This window comes from Canis lupus, chromosome 9, assembly GCF_003254725.2.
Source record: "Canis lupus dingo isolate Sandy chromosome 9, ASM325472v2, whole genome shotgun sequence".
Lineage (NCBI taxonomy): Eukaryota > Metazoa > Chordata > Mammalia > Carnivora > Canidae > Canis > Canis lupus.
The window spans coordinates 11,605,222-11,625,674 of record NC_064251.1 but is presented as its reverse complement, the minus strand read 5'-3'; the positions used below and the strand labels follow the sequence as shown (position 1 = coordinate 11,625,674).

At 39.4% G+C, this 20,453-nt stretch overlaps 1 protein-coding gene across 2 annotated transcripts in view; it reads left to right on the top strand.

The window, feature by feature from the left end:
* GNA13 (G protein subunit alpha 13) overlaps positions 1-18,752 on the top strand; it is a 40,991-nt gene extending 22,239 nt beyond the window's left edge. For both annotated transcript variants that reach the window (XM_025436540.3, XM_035721173.2), the window contains exons 3-4: positions 6,765-6,815; positions 13,206-18,752. In XM_025436540.3, coding sequence (XP_025292325.1) covers positions 6,765-6,815; positions 13,206-13,778 — 624 coding nt within the window. In that variant the 3' untranslated portion in view covers positions 13,779-18,752. The remainder of the gene's footprint in view (positions 1-6,764; positions 6,816-13,205) is intronic.
* Positions 18,753-20,453: the final 1,701 nt, after the last annotated feature.

Below are 20,453 nucleotides of genomic sequence, written 5' to 3'. Positions count from 1 at the left end.
GCTTGTTCAGGAACTGGGCAAATAAACTGCCAAGCTTCTCATACTATGACTACACATTTGTTTAATATAAATTACATCCTAATTTGTGTTCTCAGCTTCTCTGTTACCTTTAAGCTCAGGGCCTCTTATTTTGTTGCAAGCAAAGAAAGAATCCTTATAACACATAATTCTTGTGAATGGGGGAACAACATTGAGGTGATTCCTAGTTTTGACACAACTTACAAAATACAGTTTGTAGAATGAATAGGATTTTTTAATTCAACAGGACACTGGAGCTAATCACCTCTCTCATCTTATTCTTGAGGTAACTTAAAGCTCACTGATACTATTTTGTGTCTAGAACCCAAGCCCACTGGCTGCCATGCCATACCCAGACAGTCAGTACTCTGAACAGAGGAAAAAAGAACCAAGGGATGACATGAAACATCTTATATTTTAAAAGTCATAGGTGTGAAAAGGCTTTTTGCAATTTTATGAAAATTTCTCTTTAGTAACATAAAAAAAAGTGGGGAAGGTAATAACAGAGTCTCAGGTCATAACCAACAAAAAGTGAGTGTTAGGCCCATGATGTGTCTTGTCCAATACATGAAGTTACTTCCATATTAACCAAGAGATTTTAATATATGTGCTGCCGAAGTGGGCACTCTGTATTAACCAAGAGATTAAGCAACATAACTTGAATAATGAGTCACAACAAAAGTGAATTTAAGATTAATAGATGGAGAGATTTAGGGAAAGGAGAATTTAAATTTAAACCAATTGTATAAACTGAAATTGTTGCCTAGAGCAGAACTTCAATGATTATCCATGGAACCATGAAACTTCCTCATTTTATTGACATTAAACTGAGGCCTGGAGAAGTTTAGAAACTTGCCAGACCAGTGTTAGAGAAAGGACTAGAATTCACATCTTTTCCTTGAAGTTAATAATAGACAACTGGAAGACTTTTTGGTCACTTCTGAAGCTATTAGGAAAAAAATATTTGAGGGAAATTTCCCCCTGGGAATTCATACTTCATTCACCAGACATTTTTGGGGAGGAGAGAGAGGAGGCCAGCAGGTGTTGGGTGCCGAACTAGGTACAAAATTTGCCTAAGAGCAGTAAAGCAGGAACAGAAGGTGACCTTCAGAACCTCTTAGGCTAACACAGAACAGAGATTCTAATACTCATTTTCTATGTCTTTCGTAATTATTACTTTTTATAAAGATTTTATTTATTATTTATTCATGAGAAACACACAGAGAGAGAGGCAGAGACACACAGGTAGAGGGAGAAGCAGGCTCCATGAAGGGAGCCTGACATGGGACTCGGAGATCCTGGGACTCGAGGATCATGCCCTGGGCCAAAGGGAAGGCAGGCACTCAACTGCTGAGCCACCCAGGCATCCCTGTCCTTTGTAAGTAGATTGCAAACAACACATATTTTATATTTTTAAATTTGGAATTGTTTTGAGATTATAAAAAGGCAGATTTTCTCTTTTTTTCCTCCAGTAACACCTTCTAAAGCTACTGTGGGAGATTTCTCCTAGGAAAATACTCATCCTTTTATAGCACACACGTTTGCACATGCTCGTGTGTGTGTGTGTGTGTGTGTGTGTGTGTGTGCGCGTGCACACATGCCTTTGTGTGCATGGGTTTAAATTTGCTTGTTCACATTAGCTTAATTTGGGGGGGAAGCACTGACCTCTTAAGAGAAGGAAACATTAGTTTACAGTCATGCACATTAAAAGGTTCTGAAGCCGTTTTTGTGTCCCACTCTGGATTTTCTGACTAATGGAAGGATCCATAGTATTACCTGTGGTCTAAAATGGTGAATTAACATCATTTTTTATGTTTGGGGAGTTATTAACCATGATCTGTTTTTCATAGGAATAATATTTTAAAGTATTTATACTCTGAATAGATACTGGCTGAGTGATAGTGGCATAGTATAATCATTTGGCAATAGGGCACTTTATTTGGGACTTTAAGTACTAGAGATAATCCACACTATCAAATGTGTGGAAATTAATTATAAATATTTTATATAGTCTCAAGTGCACAAAGGACTGTGTAAATTACACCAATGAAGCTTCCTTCGGTAGAATTTGAAATTTAACAACATGCACATGGATATATCACTAATTACTATCATTTAATTTGGGTGAGATTATGAATTCCCAATAAACAGAGGCCTGTAGTAATTTGAACCTAAAAGATCTCAGATACACTCCAAGAGAATGCACTTAAATCAGGATGCATTAAGGAAAAAAACTTTTTTTTTCATATTTTTAACACCAAGAGATGAACAATTAGGAACAATTTTCTTTTCCTTTCTTGAAAAGAGAATATAGTCACTCATTGAGCTACAAAGCTGCCCTTTCCATATTTAAATAGAATAGTTAAAGCATACGTAATACAAATGCATTTTTATAAATCTTTGAGTCCAGATTTGTTCATGGAATTACACATTTTTTGGATTTCAGAAAGATAATACAGTGCATGTGCTGTTTATTATGGAATATCCATTGTTTTGCAGCAAAGCATTTGAATAGTTTTACTAAATAGGAGAAATAAAGACTGTAAAGAAACACATCAGTTCAGGTCAGGTTTTGCTCACAGTTAAGTGCTGGAGGCAAGCTTACCAAAAAACTTGTAGATGAGGGGTTGTCATTTCTTTGCAACCTTCACTCTGTGATCTCCTATTGTAATTTAGCATTTAATGGTGTAAATATGTCATATGTGGCGATTATATTAAAATAATAATAATTATTTGATGAATAGAATATTATTATATTAGTTTACTAAAGCTTATTAAATCATTTCCCTAATGATAGGTGGAAAAATGGACTTACAAACCTTGCTATCATAGGTAGCACTAAGTAAAATATCTTTTTGTTTGTAGCATTTTGTTTATATTGGATAAATTCCTTACAATGGGTAAAAAAAAAAGTTCACTAAAAGTTTCCCTCATACTACTTAAAACTTTCTCAAAACTTTGAATTTGCAAGCTCACTAGAATGAGTATAGCAGCTTCTCTGTACCCTCAGAAACAATGGGTTGGTCATAAGCCTTTATTTTTTTACAGGGGAAAGGGGGAGCTTGCTGCTTTAGACAATGTGCTCATCTTAAGGTGACTTTAACTTTCATTTATCTGGCCATTAGTTAAGATAAACAGCAGTACTAATTGAAATATGTTTTTGTGCAGTTGAACTTATATTGTCAATTTGGATATGGAACCTGTTGTTCTCTGTGGTACACAGAGCCCCATTGCTCTGGGGGGAAGGGGGTCTGAAATGAGAAGCATTGGGGATCACAGCGTGGAGCCTGTCAGAGTTTGCACCTTAGTTTATTACAGACTCATCTGCAAAAGATATCTTCTCTGATCTCGACTTAGTTTATTTTCATCATAATTTCACACTTGTTGGGTAGGAGAGAGTCAGTAGAACCTTTGTGGCAGTGAGTAGTAAGCATCTTGAAAATGTTTAACCTCTTTGCCTTAGTAATTCTTTTGAGATCACTCGGCATAATTCAAGAGCACATACAGCTCTACTCAAAGCTATTTATCACAATATTATTTTTTTTTAATGTTAAAAATGTTTATTAAAAACAATGCAAGTATTCAGCATTAGATCAGCAGTTTTATTTAACTTTTTACATAATAAATACCGGGAATTATTTTGACTATTAAATTTACTTAAGTTATTTAAGTGGAGAAATCAGGACACAAACTTGTTTGTAATTATTTCAACAATGTGAATTATACAAAAAGGCATTGGAGGAAGATGTCCTGAGATGTTAACTGTGATCTTTCCTGAGTGCTGGAGGTGATGGCTATTGCCTCTTCCCTCCTTTGTACCTTTATCTAGTTATCAGTTTCCACAGTGAATTTATATTAAATCTAAAATCAAGGATAAAACCAACACATGCAATATACAACACTACCAGTCAAAAAACACCTTTTTTAGAAATCTAGTTTCGTTTAAGGTATTTGACATTATTACATAAGTATTCAATATACACATTACTGAAAGGTAACAGTTTTGTTAGACTCCTACAGTGACTATCTTTTATCATATTTGTCCAAGAGACTCTAGTGTAACAGAATCATTATTTGTTTGAATTTTACTTTTTAAACACTTTTGGGATGTACAAACAGTCCTGTAAGTAAATGTTGATATTTATAGATTAAGCCCAGATTCCCTTTGACCTATATACCTCGATCAAAACACAAAAATACTAATTTTTTCATTAAAATTCATGATACAATGCAAAAAAAAAAAATCCACACAATGTTGTCCAGATAATCTCTTCATTAATCCAAAATTAATTCCTTGACGATTTTTCCTATCTCCTAAAGATCTTTAGATATTATAAATACAAGTTCCAGGAAAAAAGCAAAATCATCTATCGTTGCTTACAATCGTGAGGAAATCAGCCAGACTCCCCACAGGTGCACAACCTATGTACTTCTCCATGCTCCAAGTGTGTCCCACAGATTGCGGGGGGGGGGGGGGGGGAGGATTCTTGATACCCTATAAAGAGAGTTGTTAAGTCAACACTCTTTATAATGATACTAAGCTGTTACTCCCCTTCTTCACTGTTCACACTGGCCGGGATGGTGCAGAGAGAACAGCAGAGGTCTGTAAACAGCCAGCACCTTAGCACAGGTCCAGGCATCGGCCCCACACAGAGTTGTGTTCTTCACCACCATGCAGTAGTGGTTATCATTTCACACACACACACCCCCCCCACACACACAGCCACTTAGGATTGTTCCTAAATAAGCATTAAAAATGATTGTTGTAAATCTCGACCTTTGAGTCCCCATGTCTTTCCTATTCTGTGTGGTGGACTCGGAGGTGCACTAAAAGACCCCTGCAGTGTACTGGCAGCAGGATGAAAAGCACTTTTGCAGCTGGTTGGATTGTGAGCCAACTAACCATGTTTTTCATGGAACACCATTTTTTCTTGAGAAACCAACTAACTTATTCAGACTTGAGCATTGGACAGATATTTTGTAGAAGAGAAGTGAAGTTAGCCTATCACTTTAAGGAAAACTTGGGAAAGTATTTGTTGCCATTGATAAAACTTGGGCTTTGAAATGAAAATCCAGAGTTTAGGAAAACTTGAGTTGGTCCACCACTGTGAGCTTGTCAGCTTCCCAATACTTAGGACTTCTATGAGAGATGGAAGAGATGCTCATGATTCTGATGTTATTAATGTAGTATAGTGAAACAGGCCTGTGTTTGGAGGACCTGTATTATTCACCCACCGTGTTCCTCTGATTGGTGCCTGGTGTTACAAAATAGTGGTTGGGTGACAGATCCATTCTAAGTACAGGGTAAACCAGTGAACTTCAATGTCACAAAGTATGAAAAGTTCATTGGTAGGGTTTCTATGACTAAAACTACCCTTGTCAAGTATTGGTATAGTAGCAAACTACTGAAAATATTTTATTAAAATGCTTCCTTTCCAGCTACATTTTTGTAACAGGCCAGATTTTCTGTATATAGCCAGCCAGGACGACCTATAGTAGCAGTTCAAATGCAGAAGCAAATGAGTATCTCACTGTCTTTTATTGAGCTATACTAAAATATGTTACCATGTAATGGGTTTATTATTGATATTTTTAAACAAATTTTAAATAAAATATTTTTAATTACTTAGTTATACTCTCTAATATGATAAATATTAATAGCTATAACATACATAAACAAGGTCTGTTTGGGATCCTCAAGAATCTTAAGATTTTAAGATGTGTAAAGGGATCCTGAGATCAAAATGAATTGAGAACCTCTATAAGGCCTATGACCCAGTTTGGTTCCGAAAGTCACCCCAACTGCAGAAGCAACTGGGCAGTGATGTACCCTGCCCAACCCCTCCCCTGCTCCCTATCCCCAGCCCCAGAGCAGAACCTATAGACGACCAAGATCTTCAGGTGATTTCTCCTATATGTGAAAGAAGCACTACCTTCAGGAAGTTGTAGAAGCAACAGCCATGGGCAGGCGGAGTGCAGGGCCCTGGTGGTAGAAAACAAGCCGGAACCTAAAAACACAGGGAGAACGTCCTGAAAGAGCCCTTCTTGCCCCACGTGGCTCCCCTCTTCTCTGTCCTCTGTTCAAGTAGTTCCTCCTTGGATGTATTCTTATATAGTGTAGATATTCAAAATTAACTGGAAGTCTAATAGATATTGGGGCCCAGAGAGAGTAGGCTGGTCCCTCAGGAAGAGACCCAAGGAGACATGAAGCCTACGGCAGCATTCAAAATCTTCTGGAGCAAAGTGTGTCTGTCCAGACAAGTGCCTCTTACTGAAAGATTTTACGGTGTCCTCACCTCATTTCTGGTTTGCTCTGTCACTAAAGATAACCACCATCAGTGTCAACTTCAGGTAGATAAATGTAGACAATAAAAAAAAAAAGAAAAATGTAGACAGAATCCCCCATAAATTATAGTTGTATGTTTATCTCAAAAGCAGTTTTTACCTTTTATTTAATTACATCTTCCCTTTGGATATCTAGATTGTTCTGTCACTAAGTGTACATGTCATCCTGTCAACCAAGAGTGTTACTGGGGGACTGCCTATGGCATTTGTGAAGTTGACCAGGCTGGAGCTCTGGCAGAGGCAGACGCTGTATACGTTCTTAGTGGCGTTAGTTGTACCGTCTGAAATTTGTAACTAAACAAACTGTTTGGATTCAGTGTACGACCAGACAGTTTAATGTAAACTGTTGTAACAAAATCTTCAATTTCTAAGCTCTAATAACTATTTTCTTCTTGTTTTAGGGTGAATCTGTAAAATATTTCCTGGATAACTTGGATAAACTTGGAGAAGCAGTAAGTTTTTGTTTATGTTTATTGCCATTTGAAAGCAGTAGTCAGGATATTAGTTGGGAGGTTTAGAAAAATTATGTATTAAGCTGTTTGCTTCTTCCTCCTTCCTAGTGGCAGTATCCAGACTGTCCCTGCTTCATTTTTTTTTCCCCTCTGTTATCCAGATCTCTGCCATTTCCACGAGGAGTGCCTTATCCACCAATTCATGAACATAAAACTGTTTAGAGAAAGTTTATATTTGAAAATGAGATTGTACATTATCTGTTCTACCTCGGTGTGTTGGTGTGTGTGTGTGTGTGTGTGTGTGTGTGTGTTGGTAAGCAGAAACAGAATACAGTGGGTTGATTGATTTCAAAACCTTTTAGGAAACGCTGTTTTTCAGTTGAGAAAAGGCCTGCTGAAGAGACTCCATGAAGGAGGAGAAGGAGTTGCCCTTGGAAAGAGAGTTGATGATTTTCCTCTTGGCTGGCACTGTGGCTGGCTCTGGCCGCCTGGGCCTGCTGCAGACAGGGCAGCTGCTCTGTGTTCTCGGGGGGTGGACTCAGGCCAAAGACTGGAAGAAAGGTTGCTGTGCTCAGAAAATGTTTGAAAGTCACTGCCCTAGAGTCATTTGTTACCATCTAGATTTACTGAAGCATTATTTGCCTCCTCTTAAAGCAGATTTCTGGTAATACCTTTTAATATAGTCTTACACATTCTTTGAGATTCACTTTAAAAATAAAACTGAAAGAAACATGAAATGAAGAACCCACTGCAAGTAGGAAAGTGACATATTCAAGGACACATGATAATCTACCTTCTTTTTGCAAGTTAACATTTAAATTCCCTTATTTTGGATTTTACTAAATTGCACTTGTCTGCACTTAAGCCAGTGTTTTTTTTCTCATGCCTCTTTCCTAGATACTTGTGTTCCAGAAGTTGGGATCTCCATATTAATGGGTTTTTACTCAGTCCACATCATTGAAACTTGGTATTAAGAGTTTATTTCATTGTCTCTTTTCCATCTGGTTAGATTGTGAACCTTACATTATAGGCCCAAGTGGAAAGAGGAAAGCCTTAGTAGGTAAACTAATTTTTAAGAGTTATTTAGGGCAGCCCGGGGGGCTCAGCAGTTTAGTGCCGCCTTCAGCCCAGGGTGTGATCCTAGAGACCCAGGATCAGGTCCCACGTCGGGCTCCCTGCATGGGGCCTGCTTCTCCCTCTGCCTGTGTCTCTGCCTCTCTCTCTCTTTCTGTCTCTCTCATGAATAAATAAATAAGTAAGTATTTTTTAAAAAGGAGTTATTTAACAAAAGGGGGGGGTTATTTCATATTTTCTAACCCAAACAGTGCTGATTTGACCTGTTCTCAATTTGCCTCTTCTTGTAAGCTTTCCTTGAATGTACCATTCAAATTAGGTCCCTCCTCTTGTGTTCAGTATCAGCCCTTACTTTTTTCAAAAATCATTGCTCTTCTACAGTTGGTTTATTTATTTATACGTTTACTTGTCTTTTACCTGTCTCTTGCCATAAGGTCAAGGACCTCCTGTCTTGATTGTGAAGAGTTTGGTTCTGGATGCCTAGTAACGATGCCTGGAATACAGTAGGCACTTAACAAATAGCTCTTGAATTAATGACTCTAGGCCAACTCTATATTATAATAGTCTTAGGTTGAGAACAATTCTGAGGCCACATCTGTAATAAAATAAAAAATGTGTGGTGATTCAGTTGGTAGGTGTAAAGGAGGGGAGAGTAAACCGGCTGTCACAGATTGGCCATTCATTCTATGCATATCAGACAAGTTCCATGATTGCCTTTGCTTCTCCGTCTCTGATTGAAGTACCAGGGCATTGAAGCCCTGCTGTGTGCCAAGCCCCATGACCCTCTAGGGAGTGGAACTGCACAGGGGTCAAGGATGTGGGCTCTGCAGCCAGACCACTTGGGTCCTGAGCCCAGTTCTTTCACAGACTAGCTCTGTGTGACCATAGGCTTCTCTAAACCGTAATTTCTTCATATCATGGACATAGAAAGAACCTGACCTCAGAGAGTTGTGGGATAATTACATGAAATAAACCCCATGTCTTCATCTGTTCAGGCTGCCATGACAAAACACCATAGACTGGGTGGCTTAAACAACAGACATTTAGTTCTCATAGTTCTGGAGACTGGAAGTCTAAGATGTAAGTACTAGTATGGTTATTTTCTGGCGAGGATTTTCTTCCTGACTTGCAGACTATAGCCTTCTTTCTGTGGCTTTTTCACACGGCTTTGACTCAGTGCATTCACGTGAGGAAACAGATCTCTTACTCTTCTTATAAGACCACCAAGATTATCTCATTAGGACCCTACCCTATGACCTCATTTAACCTTAGTTATGTCCTGTAAAAGCCCTTTCCCAAAATACAATCACATTGGGGTTAGCATATGAATTTTGGGGGGACATAGTTCATTCAGTCTGTAACACTCAGTGAGGTATTCAGAATAGTGCTTTGCATGTAGTAAGTGCTCGTTAGCTATTGTGTTCTTTGTTCCCTGTTTTTAAGGAATTCATTGTAGTCAGAGACAAAATTATACATAAAACAAGCAGAGGACAAATAAATGATACCAGTCATGAAGATAAGTATTAGTTCGGGCAGCCCTGGTGGCACAGCGGTTTAGCGCCGCCTGCAGCCCAGGGCGTGATCCTGGAGACCTGGGATCGAGTCCCACATCGGGCTCCCTGCATGGAGCCTGCTTCTCCTTCTGCCTGTGTCTTTGCCTTTCTCTCTCTCTCTCTCTCTCTCTCTCTGTGTCTCTATGAATGGATAAATAAAATCTTAAAAAAAAAAAAAAAAACTGTCTTAAAAAAAAAAAAAGGTAAGTATTAGTTCATAGAATGGAGAGACATATTCTGACCAGGGAAGTTGGAGCTACCCCATAAGAGTAAGTGAATCTAAACTATCTGAAGGATGAGATGAATTTAGATATGTAAAGAGATGCGGCCCACCAAGATGGGAGACAGCTGGATATGTTTAATTTTAGGCACATCCTTCTGACAAAGGACCTGTGACGTTCTTGGCTTTAACTTATAAAACCAGAATTTTAGAAGGCAGTAGCTTGGGTCTGGATACATTGTTTATTGTAGTTGTACAGTTGTGCAAGTGAATGGTCATGTAATGGTACCAAGATGTGCAGCTTTGGCAAGTCTTGATGTGAGGCTCTGTGGTAAGCCTAGACAATGTAGAGCAGAGTCTCCGGTTCCAGAAAACTAGGAGTAAAGAGGTTCATGAAAACCAGTCAGCAAAGTTTGGATCGGATGCAGTGAGCAACCTCCAAGTAAGTTCTAGAGTTATGACGCAGGAGGGTTAGTTTGAGAGTGGCTTAGGGATGGAACCAAGAGATGTGAGACATTCAGGGCAGGGAAATTAGTGAAGAGGTGGTAATCCACACCCAAGATGATAACAGGAATAGCAGAAATAAGGAGAAACAGGATTTGAGATAAAATAGGTAATGCAGAGAAAAGTCCTTAGTCCCCTAGACGGGGGAGTCTTACCGCTGGGATTGTTAATGGAGCAGGAAGTAGAAAGGAGAGCATGCTGGTTGGCTTAGAGGAGTTGGTTAGGAAGAAAATGAGTTTTCTTAATTGAATATGTGTGTTTATGAATAGATTGTCAAGTGCAGAGTGAATGGTGAGCATTTAAAAATGAGAGAGCAGCGGAGGGGGCCCGGCCCGCCTGGGTGGCTCAGTCGGTTAAGCAGTCAGCTCTTGGTTTTGGCTCAGGTCATGCAGGGTCCTGAGATTGAGCTCCACATTGGGCTCTAAGCTAGGTGTGGAGCCTGCTCCCTTCCCCTCCCACTGCCCCCCCCAACGGAAAAAATAAAGATAATAAAGAAGATAATAAATAATAAGAGAACCAGGGGACGTGACAGGAGCTCACCCAGCTATCTCGGCATTCTGGATTCCTTCTCTACAGCTAGACTGTGCGGTGCATGCACGGTATGCCGGCCGGCCCAGGAGCACTTCCCTGTTGAGTTCATTTAGGCCTCACAGCCCCCTTGTGAATGTTACTGTCTGTATTTCACCAATGAGGAAGTGGAGATGCACTAGGACTAAAGGACTTGGTCAGGGTCACACGACTAGTATGTGAAGAGCTGGCTCTGGAACTGCCAGTTCTCTACTCCCTGCTTCTGCCAGAGCAGCTAGCAGTTGATTACATTGTACTGGTTTGGGGGCTTCCTAGGAATTAGCCTTAGCTTCCTAACTAGATTGTTAGCTTCTAAGTGAGCAAGAAGAACTTACAATTTTTATGGAATTGGAAAATTAACAACTACCCAGAGCTGGCATGTTTCTGAAGTAGTTGGCACATGTGCACTGCAAATTTGTACTGCGTTTCTGGAAAGCAGTTGGGCTTTAAGTGTCCAGTGTCATCAAAATATTCATAAACTTTGGCTTCCTAATCTTATTTCTGGTTATTTAGTTTAGGAAATCGTCCAAAGAGGGGAGGGGATGGTTACGTGTGTGAGAATTTTAATTGCGGAATTTCTATTAAGCTAAAAAATTGGAAGCAGCCTTAATGAACACTGGTCGGGGGTGTGTATATAAATGACAATACAGGGATCCCTGGGTGGCGCAGCAGTTTGGCGCCTGCCTTTGGCCCAGGGCGCGATCCTGGAGACCTGGGATCGAATCCCACGTCGGGCTCCCGGTGCATGGAGCCTGCTTCTCCCTCTGCCTGTGTCTCTGCCTCTCTCTCTCTCTGTGACTATCATAAAATAAATAAATTAAAAAAAATCTGGTGATAAAAAAAAAATGACAATACATTAATCCATTTGACACATTTATTTATACTCCTTTAAAGTGAAATACAACTGTCTCAGTGTGCATAACAGTTCATGATGAAATGTTAAATAAAGTAGGGCAGGCTAAAAATTGTGGATGTGCTGTTTGTAAGTAAAGTAGTTAAGTATGTGAACAGAAGCTAAAAGGAAGCCTGGAAATGCCAGCATGTTTTATGGAGGCCTAGCATTAGTTAATAAATGGTTATGGATTACATATAACTGAGAACTGCCTACTTTTTTTTAATGCTTAGCTCCATAGAACCATTTTGAAGAAATACTCACATTGTAATGAAATTTCAAAATTATATTACACTATTTGGAAAAGCATAAAATACAGCATTGTTAACAGTCAGCGTTGTTTGAAAATCTTGCCTTGATTTAAAAAAGAAAAAATTGACAATGAGCATTAAAAAGCTCTCCTATTCAGTATTGCCAAAGAGCCAAGTCAAAGTTCTGAAAACACACTAGCCTGAAAAGAAGGAACCAGTTATACTGTATCTGGAAGTATGCTGTCTGGAGTAGCTGGTGACTTCTGAGACTAGCAACTTCTGTCTGTCCAGGGTCTCAAAGCTGACTGGTCCGCTTCACAGAGAAGGGCTCATCTGGTTTTTGCATAAGCTCTCCTCTGGGGCGGCCGGCCGGCCCTGTGTGGTCCCCTCCACTTACTTCACAGGCCCAGGCACTGACAGAGTGACTCCTTGTGTCAGAAGTGAGAAGGTGGGAGCACAGCTGCTTGGGCCGGATGCTGGAAGCACACCTAGGAGGCCACCCAAAGTAAATCCAGTACATCGGCTGTAGTAGAAGTGCCGTTTGCCATGCACATGGTGTGGCTGCAGTGATCAAGCGGAGTGACCATTGTGGGAGTTTTTAGTCGTGGAGGTAGGGCACAGGAAAGGGGTGTTTAGAAAGAGCTAGAGAGAGGTAGCCAGAACTGTGCGCCGGGAGGTGGCCTTCACGAATTGGCGCTTCAGCCCTCCTTGCTTTTCACAGAGAGATAAGAAGCAGGTTGGAGGAATGAGTAGGAAGCCCTGGGTCACTCTGGCCGGAGCAGAGGGTGGGTCAGTGAGGAGTAATATTAGGGGTAGAGACACGACAGTAGGCAGGACAATGGGACACCCGAGAGTTAAGACTTCAGTCTGAAGATACTGCAGGAGTGGAAAACATAGAATTTTGAACCAGTCTTTGTACCCCAACATTTTAATGTATCTTTGCATTTTGTAATGAGAATAATAGTGTACTGATGCTTTAATGCAGCCAGAAGTTATTAAAAAGATAAGTTGGTGTGGCGCCTGGGTGTCTCAGCTTAGCATCTGACTTCTGCTCAGGTCATGATCTCTGATCTCAGGGTCCTGGGGTCAGGCCCCGCATCCCTGGCCCTCCGCTCAGCAGGGAGTCTGCTTGTCCCTCGGCCCCTCCCTTTGCTCATGCCCACACATGTGTGTGTGCTCTCTCTTTCTCATGAATAAATTTTTAAAATATTTTTAAAAAAATTAAAGATAAGCTATTTGCATATCCAGTCATTCAACCAGTTAGTAGTTCATCGGAAACGTTAATTACTTCTGGGTTACTGAGTGTAAAGCAGTTTTTTTCTTTTCCAGGATTACATTCCATCGCAACAAGATATTCTGCTTGCCAGAAGACCCACCAAAGGCATTCATGAGTATGACTTTGAAATTAAAAATGTTCCTTTCAAAATGGTTGATGTGGGTGGTCAAAGATCAGAGAGAAAACGATGGTTTGAATGCTTCGACAGCGTGACATCAATACTTTTCCTTGTTTCCTCAAGTGAATTTGACCAGGTGCTTATGGAAGACCGACTGACCAATCGCCTTACAGAATCTCTGAACATTTTTGAAACAATCGTCAATAACCGGGTTTTCAGCAATGTCTCCATAATTCTCTTCTTAAACAAGACAGATTTGCTTGAGGAGAAAGTGCAAATTGTGAGCATCAAAGACTATTTCTTAGAATTTGAAGGGGATCCCCACTGCTTAAGAGACGTCCAAAAATTCCTGGTGGAATGTTTCCGGAACAAACGCCGGGACCAGCAGCAGAAGCCCTTGTACCACCACTTCACCACTGCCATCAACACAGAGAATATCCGCCTCGTGTTCCGTGACGTGAAGGACACCATTCTTCACGACAACCTCAAGCAGCTCATGCTACAGTGATGGACAGAAGACTGGCCATTTTAATCCCTTTTGTCCTCTTGATTGTGTTCTGTTTGTTTTGTTTTTGGAAATAGCAGTTTACAACAGGAATGAGAAAAATCTTGATTCTAAGTTTAGCTTCTTGGAAATCTTAGTCCTCCTCCTGCAGACTTTGGTTTGTGGCTGGCTGAAAGCTGCTGAGTAACAATCGCCGATACCTGTCGATGTTCAGTCTTTGATCTGTTTCACTGTGGCTTCCCTTTGAGGGGGTTCTAGTTTCCTGCCAAGCCTCTGACTAGATAGAGTTCAGGCTTTAGCTTTTTCCACTTCTCAAACTGAATTCTGTAGTGCCAAGTATGGAAGGTGTCTTCGAATCTTTCTTGGTATGAGGTTAAGAATATTCGGTTCTGACACAAGCAAGGTCCCTTTTTTCTGTCCTGTGCACGGCAGCGACACTTGTGCCTCGCTTTACGGTGACCTGTTTTGAAAGGGCTATTGGAAAAAAAGTTTGATCTAAGGACTGGCATTCTGTAGCTTTACACAGATTTAGCCTTCGTGTTTTTTTTAATTGCTTATATAGCGACAGTTGTTTAGTTTTAAAATTTCTGTGGTTTCTGAAGGTAATGTTCTTAGTGTTTTAAAGTTTACATAAGGATTCCTGGTCTGATGCTAATGGAAGTTCACAAATGGTACGGGGCTGAGGGAGGGGAGCAAGAGGGAGCCAATGCCGTACAGAGTGTTTTGATGCAAAGTAATGAGTGAAATATAGTGTGCCCTTTTCATATTTAAATATCATATAATAAATGTGCCATATGTGAAACATTCTGGCCATAGCAGCAGCTATAAAAATTGCAAGTAACTTGATAACAGAGCTTTCTAAATAAACATACTGTTTCCAGGATGTTACGTGCTTTATGCTCAGACTTGTATGTCCTGTCTTGGAAGATTCGGGTCCTCACTGCAGAGAATCACTGTTGTACCATCACAGAACATCTTTCTTTTGCTCTCCTGTTTATTCCCATCAACTCCAACTGTGGCATATATGGGAGTTTTTATTTGGAGCTTGCCAAGGTCAATGTTTTCCTGTCAGATGACTCAAGAAGGCATTGTTTGAGATTTGTGTTCATTCTTGGTGTGTCTCTAAAACATACACCTACATGTTCATATCATTATTGCTTATGAAATTCTAGCTTTATTGAGGTACATTTTGAATGTTTTGGGGATACTTCTAAGAATAAGCAGTAATTTTTTTAGGTCACACCGAAATATGATTGCATTTGACCTCACCACGTATGAAATGAAAGTATACCCTTGCAGCAGCTTTGTGATCTCAGATGTGGTCATGGTGAACTCATCAGAGGGACTGGTTTGCAGTACTGAAAATACTGCCTTGTAGGTTGTGTGTGGTGTTAGACCAGGGCTAGAGAGGCAAATGCCCAAGGCTGGTGACAGTTTGGAAAATCTGACAGCTTTTCTCCTTTTCCTGAAAATTGTGATTAAGACTGTGATACCTGTCACTTTACTGTAGAGCTGTGTTCTCAGGTATTCTGTTGGCTAGAAAGTCCTTAAAAGATTGGTCAACATTATGGATCATGCAGCCTTTCCAAGATGGTGGCTCTTGGTGGGTCTGCAGTCTAGTGTGACAGTAGGACTTTAAAGTGAGCTAACCAGGGATTGTTCGTAACTGTTCTTGACTTTTCTTGCATTTGAAATTCCACCATCATTTTATCCATAGTAACTTTCAGTGTTTTCATGCCTTGGTCATACATGAGCTACAGACACGTAGCCCTGCATCATAATTCAAGTCTTCATAGTATACAGTTCGTGCATGTTTGAATAGTTCTACATCCAGTGCTTCTTGCCAAAAAGAATATAGTGTTTAAATTCACAGAATTAGAATAACTTCAGTGCTAGTGAATGTCTGAATATGCGCACAGTAACATTGGGACTTTTTGCTGGAGAGTCTTTGTGTAAATTTCGCAAATAGTTTAGTTGAATGGCCCAAACCATTGAACTTCAGTGAAGGCTAAAGTAAGTTCCCTGTACAAAGAGCAAACTTGGTCTTATTTAAATTATATTTAAGATCTGTGATATGAACCATAAATCTTGCCTGACAAAGCAGCAATCACCAAGACTACCACCAAGAAATGTTACAACACCAAATAGATATGGTATGATTTTGGGTATTTGCAACTTTCTTAACTGATGTTTGTGATGTCTCAACGTTTTTTTAAAATAAAATCTAGACTATATTTTGAGGCAGCAGATTACTTCTATTTAATGGCAGGCTTGTTTAGACAGTGGAAGTGTGAGGTCTCAGTCTGAAGCCTTTAGCTCCCCATTTTTTACATACTGTATTTAAAACCAATTGAAGGAGTCTTAATACCTGTACTATAAAGACTAGATTCTTTTGAAATACCACTATATGAAGAAGAAAATGAAATTTAGTGAACCAAATTGAAAGGGGGCTCATCACTTTACTATGCCAATATCCCTTCATCTCTAAAACAGTGGTTTAAAGTTCTTTGAAGTGTGTTTGCCTTTTTAAGTCTTAATGGTTATGATTTGGAATAAAATGTGCCTAATTCTCTATTACATTGTGTTCCTAAATCCAAATGTCTTCTCGTTGAATTCATAAGAAATGTCACAAAAGTGTCCTCATTGGCCTTGAAGAAATGTATAAGTATACAGAGTTGCCTTATAAATCAAAGAACACCACAAATTTGGGTCTCTGTTTTTATAGGGAAACGGTTTTGCCAAATGTTTTCTGAAGATCCACATGATATAAGGCTTGCCTCTGCCACTTAAATATAATTTTTTAATGCCCCAAATCATTGCTTCCTGCCAAATACTGTATGAAATCAAAGTCTTAATGTTACTGTCTGGAAAAGGTGCTTGGTAGCTGCAGAGCAACCACAGCCAAAGAAGGTGAGGTCGAATGAAAAAGATCACCCGTTTTTGTTGTTTTCTTTGAAGTTGCACTGGCGTGTGTTTTACATAGTGAAGATCCTCTGGTTAATCTCTCAAGCTGAGGTTGTTTAGGGAAATCCTTTTTCAGTTGGTGGCAGTGGTTGGTTTAAAGTTGAAGGAAGTAAGAGTATGTTAATACCAGAAATGATTAGAAGTATTGATTTAGATGCAACAGAAATGATTATGCCCTGTCATTTTCTTAAAGAGAGAATGAGTAAATCTTAACTCCCAGTGTGTATCCAAGTACGTGTATTTATGCTTTTGATGAAATGTATTCTCAGCCTTAGTACATATATCCGGTTATGCCTTATTTATGTGAAGAATAAAGTGACCAAGTCATGTTCTGTTATGTTCTGAAATTCAAATCACTATTTGAGAAGGCCTCAAATTGGTGCTTTCATTATGTAATGATTCATTTAGACAAAACCCCAAACCAAGCCATTTGAAACAAGTTTCTCTCCGTTGCAATTTGTAGCAATGTTATTTCTGTATATGTAAAATAAGAAGGCTAAGGATCAGTGTTAACTCTTAATTTCTTGTTTGAATCCATGAAATCATGCCTGTAAAGCTCAGTCAAACATTTGTAACAAACTCCCCAATAAATCTAGAGAAAGTTTGCTCTGTTACCTTTTTATTGCTATTAGTTTTCTTGAGGGAATCAAGAACAGAAATTTTGCATGTGTCTTTTTCAGTTGGAAGTTTGACCTAGAACTAGGTCACTTTATGTCATTTCCCATCATTTCATTCGTCGCACATGTTGTGCTGCTTCCCTGTAAGGACTGATTTTCTTTTATTGATAGGATGCAGGCTGGCCTTTCAGCCTAGTAAACATGAAAGGGGGGGGTTGTATGAGAGTGGGTGTGTATGAGTCTCCATGTTCTGAATAAGGCAGAGGTATAATACATACCCATTATTTTATGGTACGAGGTTAGGGCTTAATAAGTTTATAATAGAAATTGAAGTCTAAACCTGGACATTTTAAACAGGTTGGACTTTCTGGCTTTTTCAAGTACCATCAAAGCAATGGTAGCCTTAGGCTGGTAAGTGATTATTAACAGCATTAGAAGTACAGTGTTTGTACCACTAGCATTCTTGTGTCTACTTGAATGTATAGTTAGCATTTAAGTAAATATGTTCATTCTTGTGGCATCCAGGTCTGACCATCCGGTTTCAAATGCCAGAGCTCATATGGAACAAAAAGAGTTAATGATTGGGCAGTATTTTCTGGGTTGATGGGAGATTTGGGGACCTATCCAAATCTGCTGTTGATAAAAAAAATTTCCAGATAGATCAAAGTATGCTAGGACCCACTATGCATACATTTTCAATCTGTGAGTGTGGTGATAGAAATATGCTACTTATTGGGTATCTGATTTGGATTTGTATTTAGAAAGCTTGTTTATAATGTTTCTTGCCATAGTAAGTGATATATTTGTCCTCAGTTATGCCCATTTGATGGTACCAGGGGGGAACAAGGGGGGGGGGGGTTAGGGGGTTAATTCCCGGAAAGTATATGTAACAATGCAACAAACTATATACCATTTGCTCTCTCTTTACCTCTTACTTGAAAGCAGAATGGCAAAATGTTTTAAATGGCTTTTCTGTACCACTCTACCGTGATGAGAGCTCATTTACCACAAGAAGCCTTATCAAGAAGTATATTTTGTAACAACCTCACAGATACTGTACCCAACAAAACATGATTTGTATTAGCTTTGTATAAAAAATACTTGTGACTTAGGTTTTTTTATACGTATTAAATCTTTTTATAACTTTCCAGAAACTAAGAAGCAGGTTATCTGATATTGCTGTAAATTTTTTTTTTCCTGTCAGTGCTTTAGTTCAGGATTGGCAATAAATTATTTCTAAAGGAGGTCTGAAAGTGGAAAGAATGGTTTGATTTTATACAATGAATCGCTAGGCATTAAGGCTTTTTACTTTTGTACATATTTTGCAAAAATTTTGCCTCTTGCTATTAATATTTGCTTTGTAAAATTACTGACATTAATAAACATTTATAAACTATTCAATACTACGATGTTATTTAAACCAACAGTTTGATAAATGAAAGTGTAAAGCAGATACTTAGTTAAGCTTGAAAACAAAAGCATAGTGATTTTTAAAAAGCACCGAAATCTCTCTGCACAACTCCAACAATATTTCACCTTCCTATTAAGCTACAAACTTTTCCTTACTAAAAATGGGGATGTGGATCTCATCCAAACAAGCTCCCAGACACTTAATATGTTTGGACGTGGCAATGGGGAAAGGAGGGCTACTCCTTTTTCTCTCTGCTCCTTTTAAGATTGTTCAACCAGCCCGCACTAGTCCTGGTTTGTCGGCCTGCAGGAGTATTGCTGTCGGGTCTATTGTAATTGAAATGGTGATTTAAAAACAAACCCACATATTAACCACTCATTTTTCTTGTTTCAATCAACTATTTTAGATCGTGATTTACAGAAAATTTACAAAGATCATAGAGTTTCTCCGGTATTCCACACCCTTTCAATAGTTGCCCTAATTATCATTACATCTTGCCTTTGTCTGGTACCTTTGTCATAGTGAACCAATACTGAGACTTTATTATTAACTAAAGCTCACACTTTATTCCGATTTCCTTAGTTTTTTCCCTGCTGTCCCTTTCCGTTCCAGAATACATCCAGGACACCAGATCACATTTAATTGTCTCTTCTTCGGCTTCTCTTGGCAGGTTCTCAGATTTTCCTTGGTTTTGATGACCATGGCAGGTTTGAGAAGGAATCCTGGGTGGCTGTTTTGTAAATTGCCTCTCTGTTGGGATCTGTCTCATGTGTTTCTCATGATAGACTCGATTATGTTGTTTGGGGGACCACAGAGGTAAAGCATCATCCTCATCAAATCCTATTAGGCATACCACCCATCTTTTTCCTTTACAGCTTCAGCTAAGTGGGAGGTTCTTAATAACTTTTTTTAAAAGATTTTATTTGTTTATTCATGAGAGACACAGGGAGGCAGAGACATAGGCAGAGAGAAGCAGGCTCACTGCAGGGAGCCTGATATGGGACTCGATCCCAGGACCCTGGGATCATGACCTGAGCTGAAGGCAGATGCTCAACCACTGAACCACCCAGGTGCCTCTGTTAAATAACTTTTGACATGTTCATACCTTTGCTTAAATGGCATATATCCAAAACAGCATGTACTTTCCCAGAGGAGAATGAAGGGCCTTTCCCCACAATCGGGATTGTATAGCTGATTCGGATAAATGTTCCGTGGTGATGGCTGTGCCCCAGAATAATGGGCTCCAGGCCTTAGGGGCAAAAAAGAAATTCTGTTCTGAGGTCTCACCTTGAACATAAATTTCACAGTTGGTCCCAAGAAAAATGGAGATTGAAAAACTTGGACTTAGAAATATCTACAAATCTGCACACACCTACAAATCTGTACCTTGAAAACCGGTCGTTAAAGGCTTTCTTTGAGAGATTTAAGATCTTAAAAAATTGACACTAAACTCACTTGAGCATTTAAATCCCCCAAAGAAGTCAAGACATCTTTAAAAAAAAAAAAAAAACTTGGGACACCTGGGTGGCTCAGCAGTTGAGCATCTGCCTTTGGCTCAGGGCGTGATTCTGGAGACCCGGGATCGAGTCCCACATCAGGCTCCCTGCATGGGGCCTGCTTCTCCTTCTGCCTGTGTCTCTGCCTCTCTCTCTGTGTCTCTCATGAATAAGTAGAATCTTTTTTGAA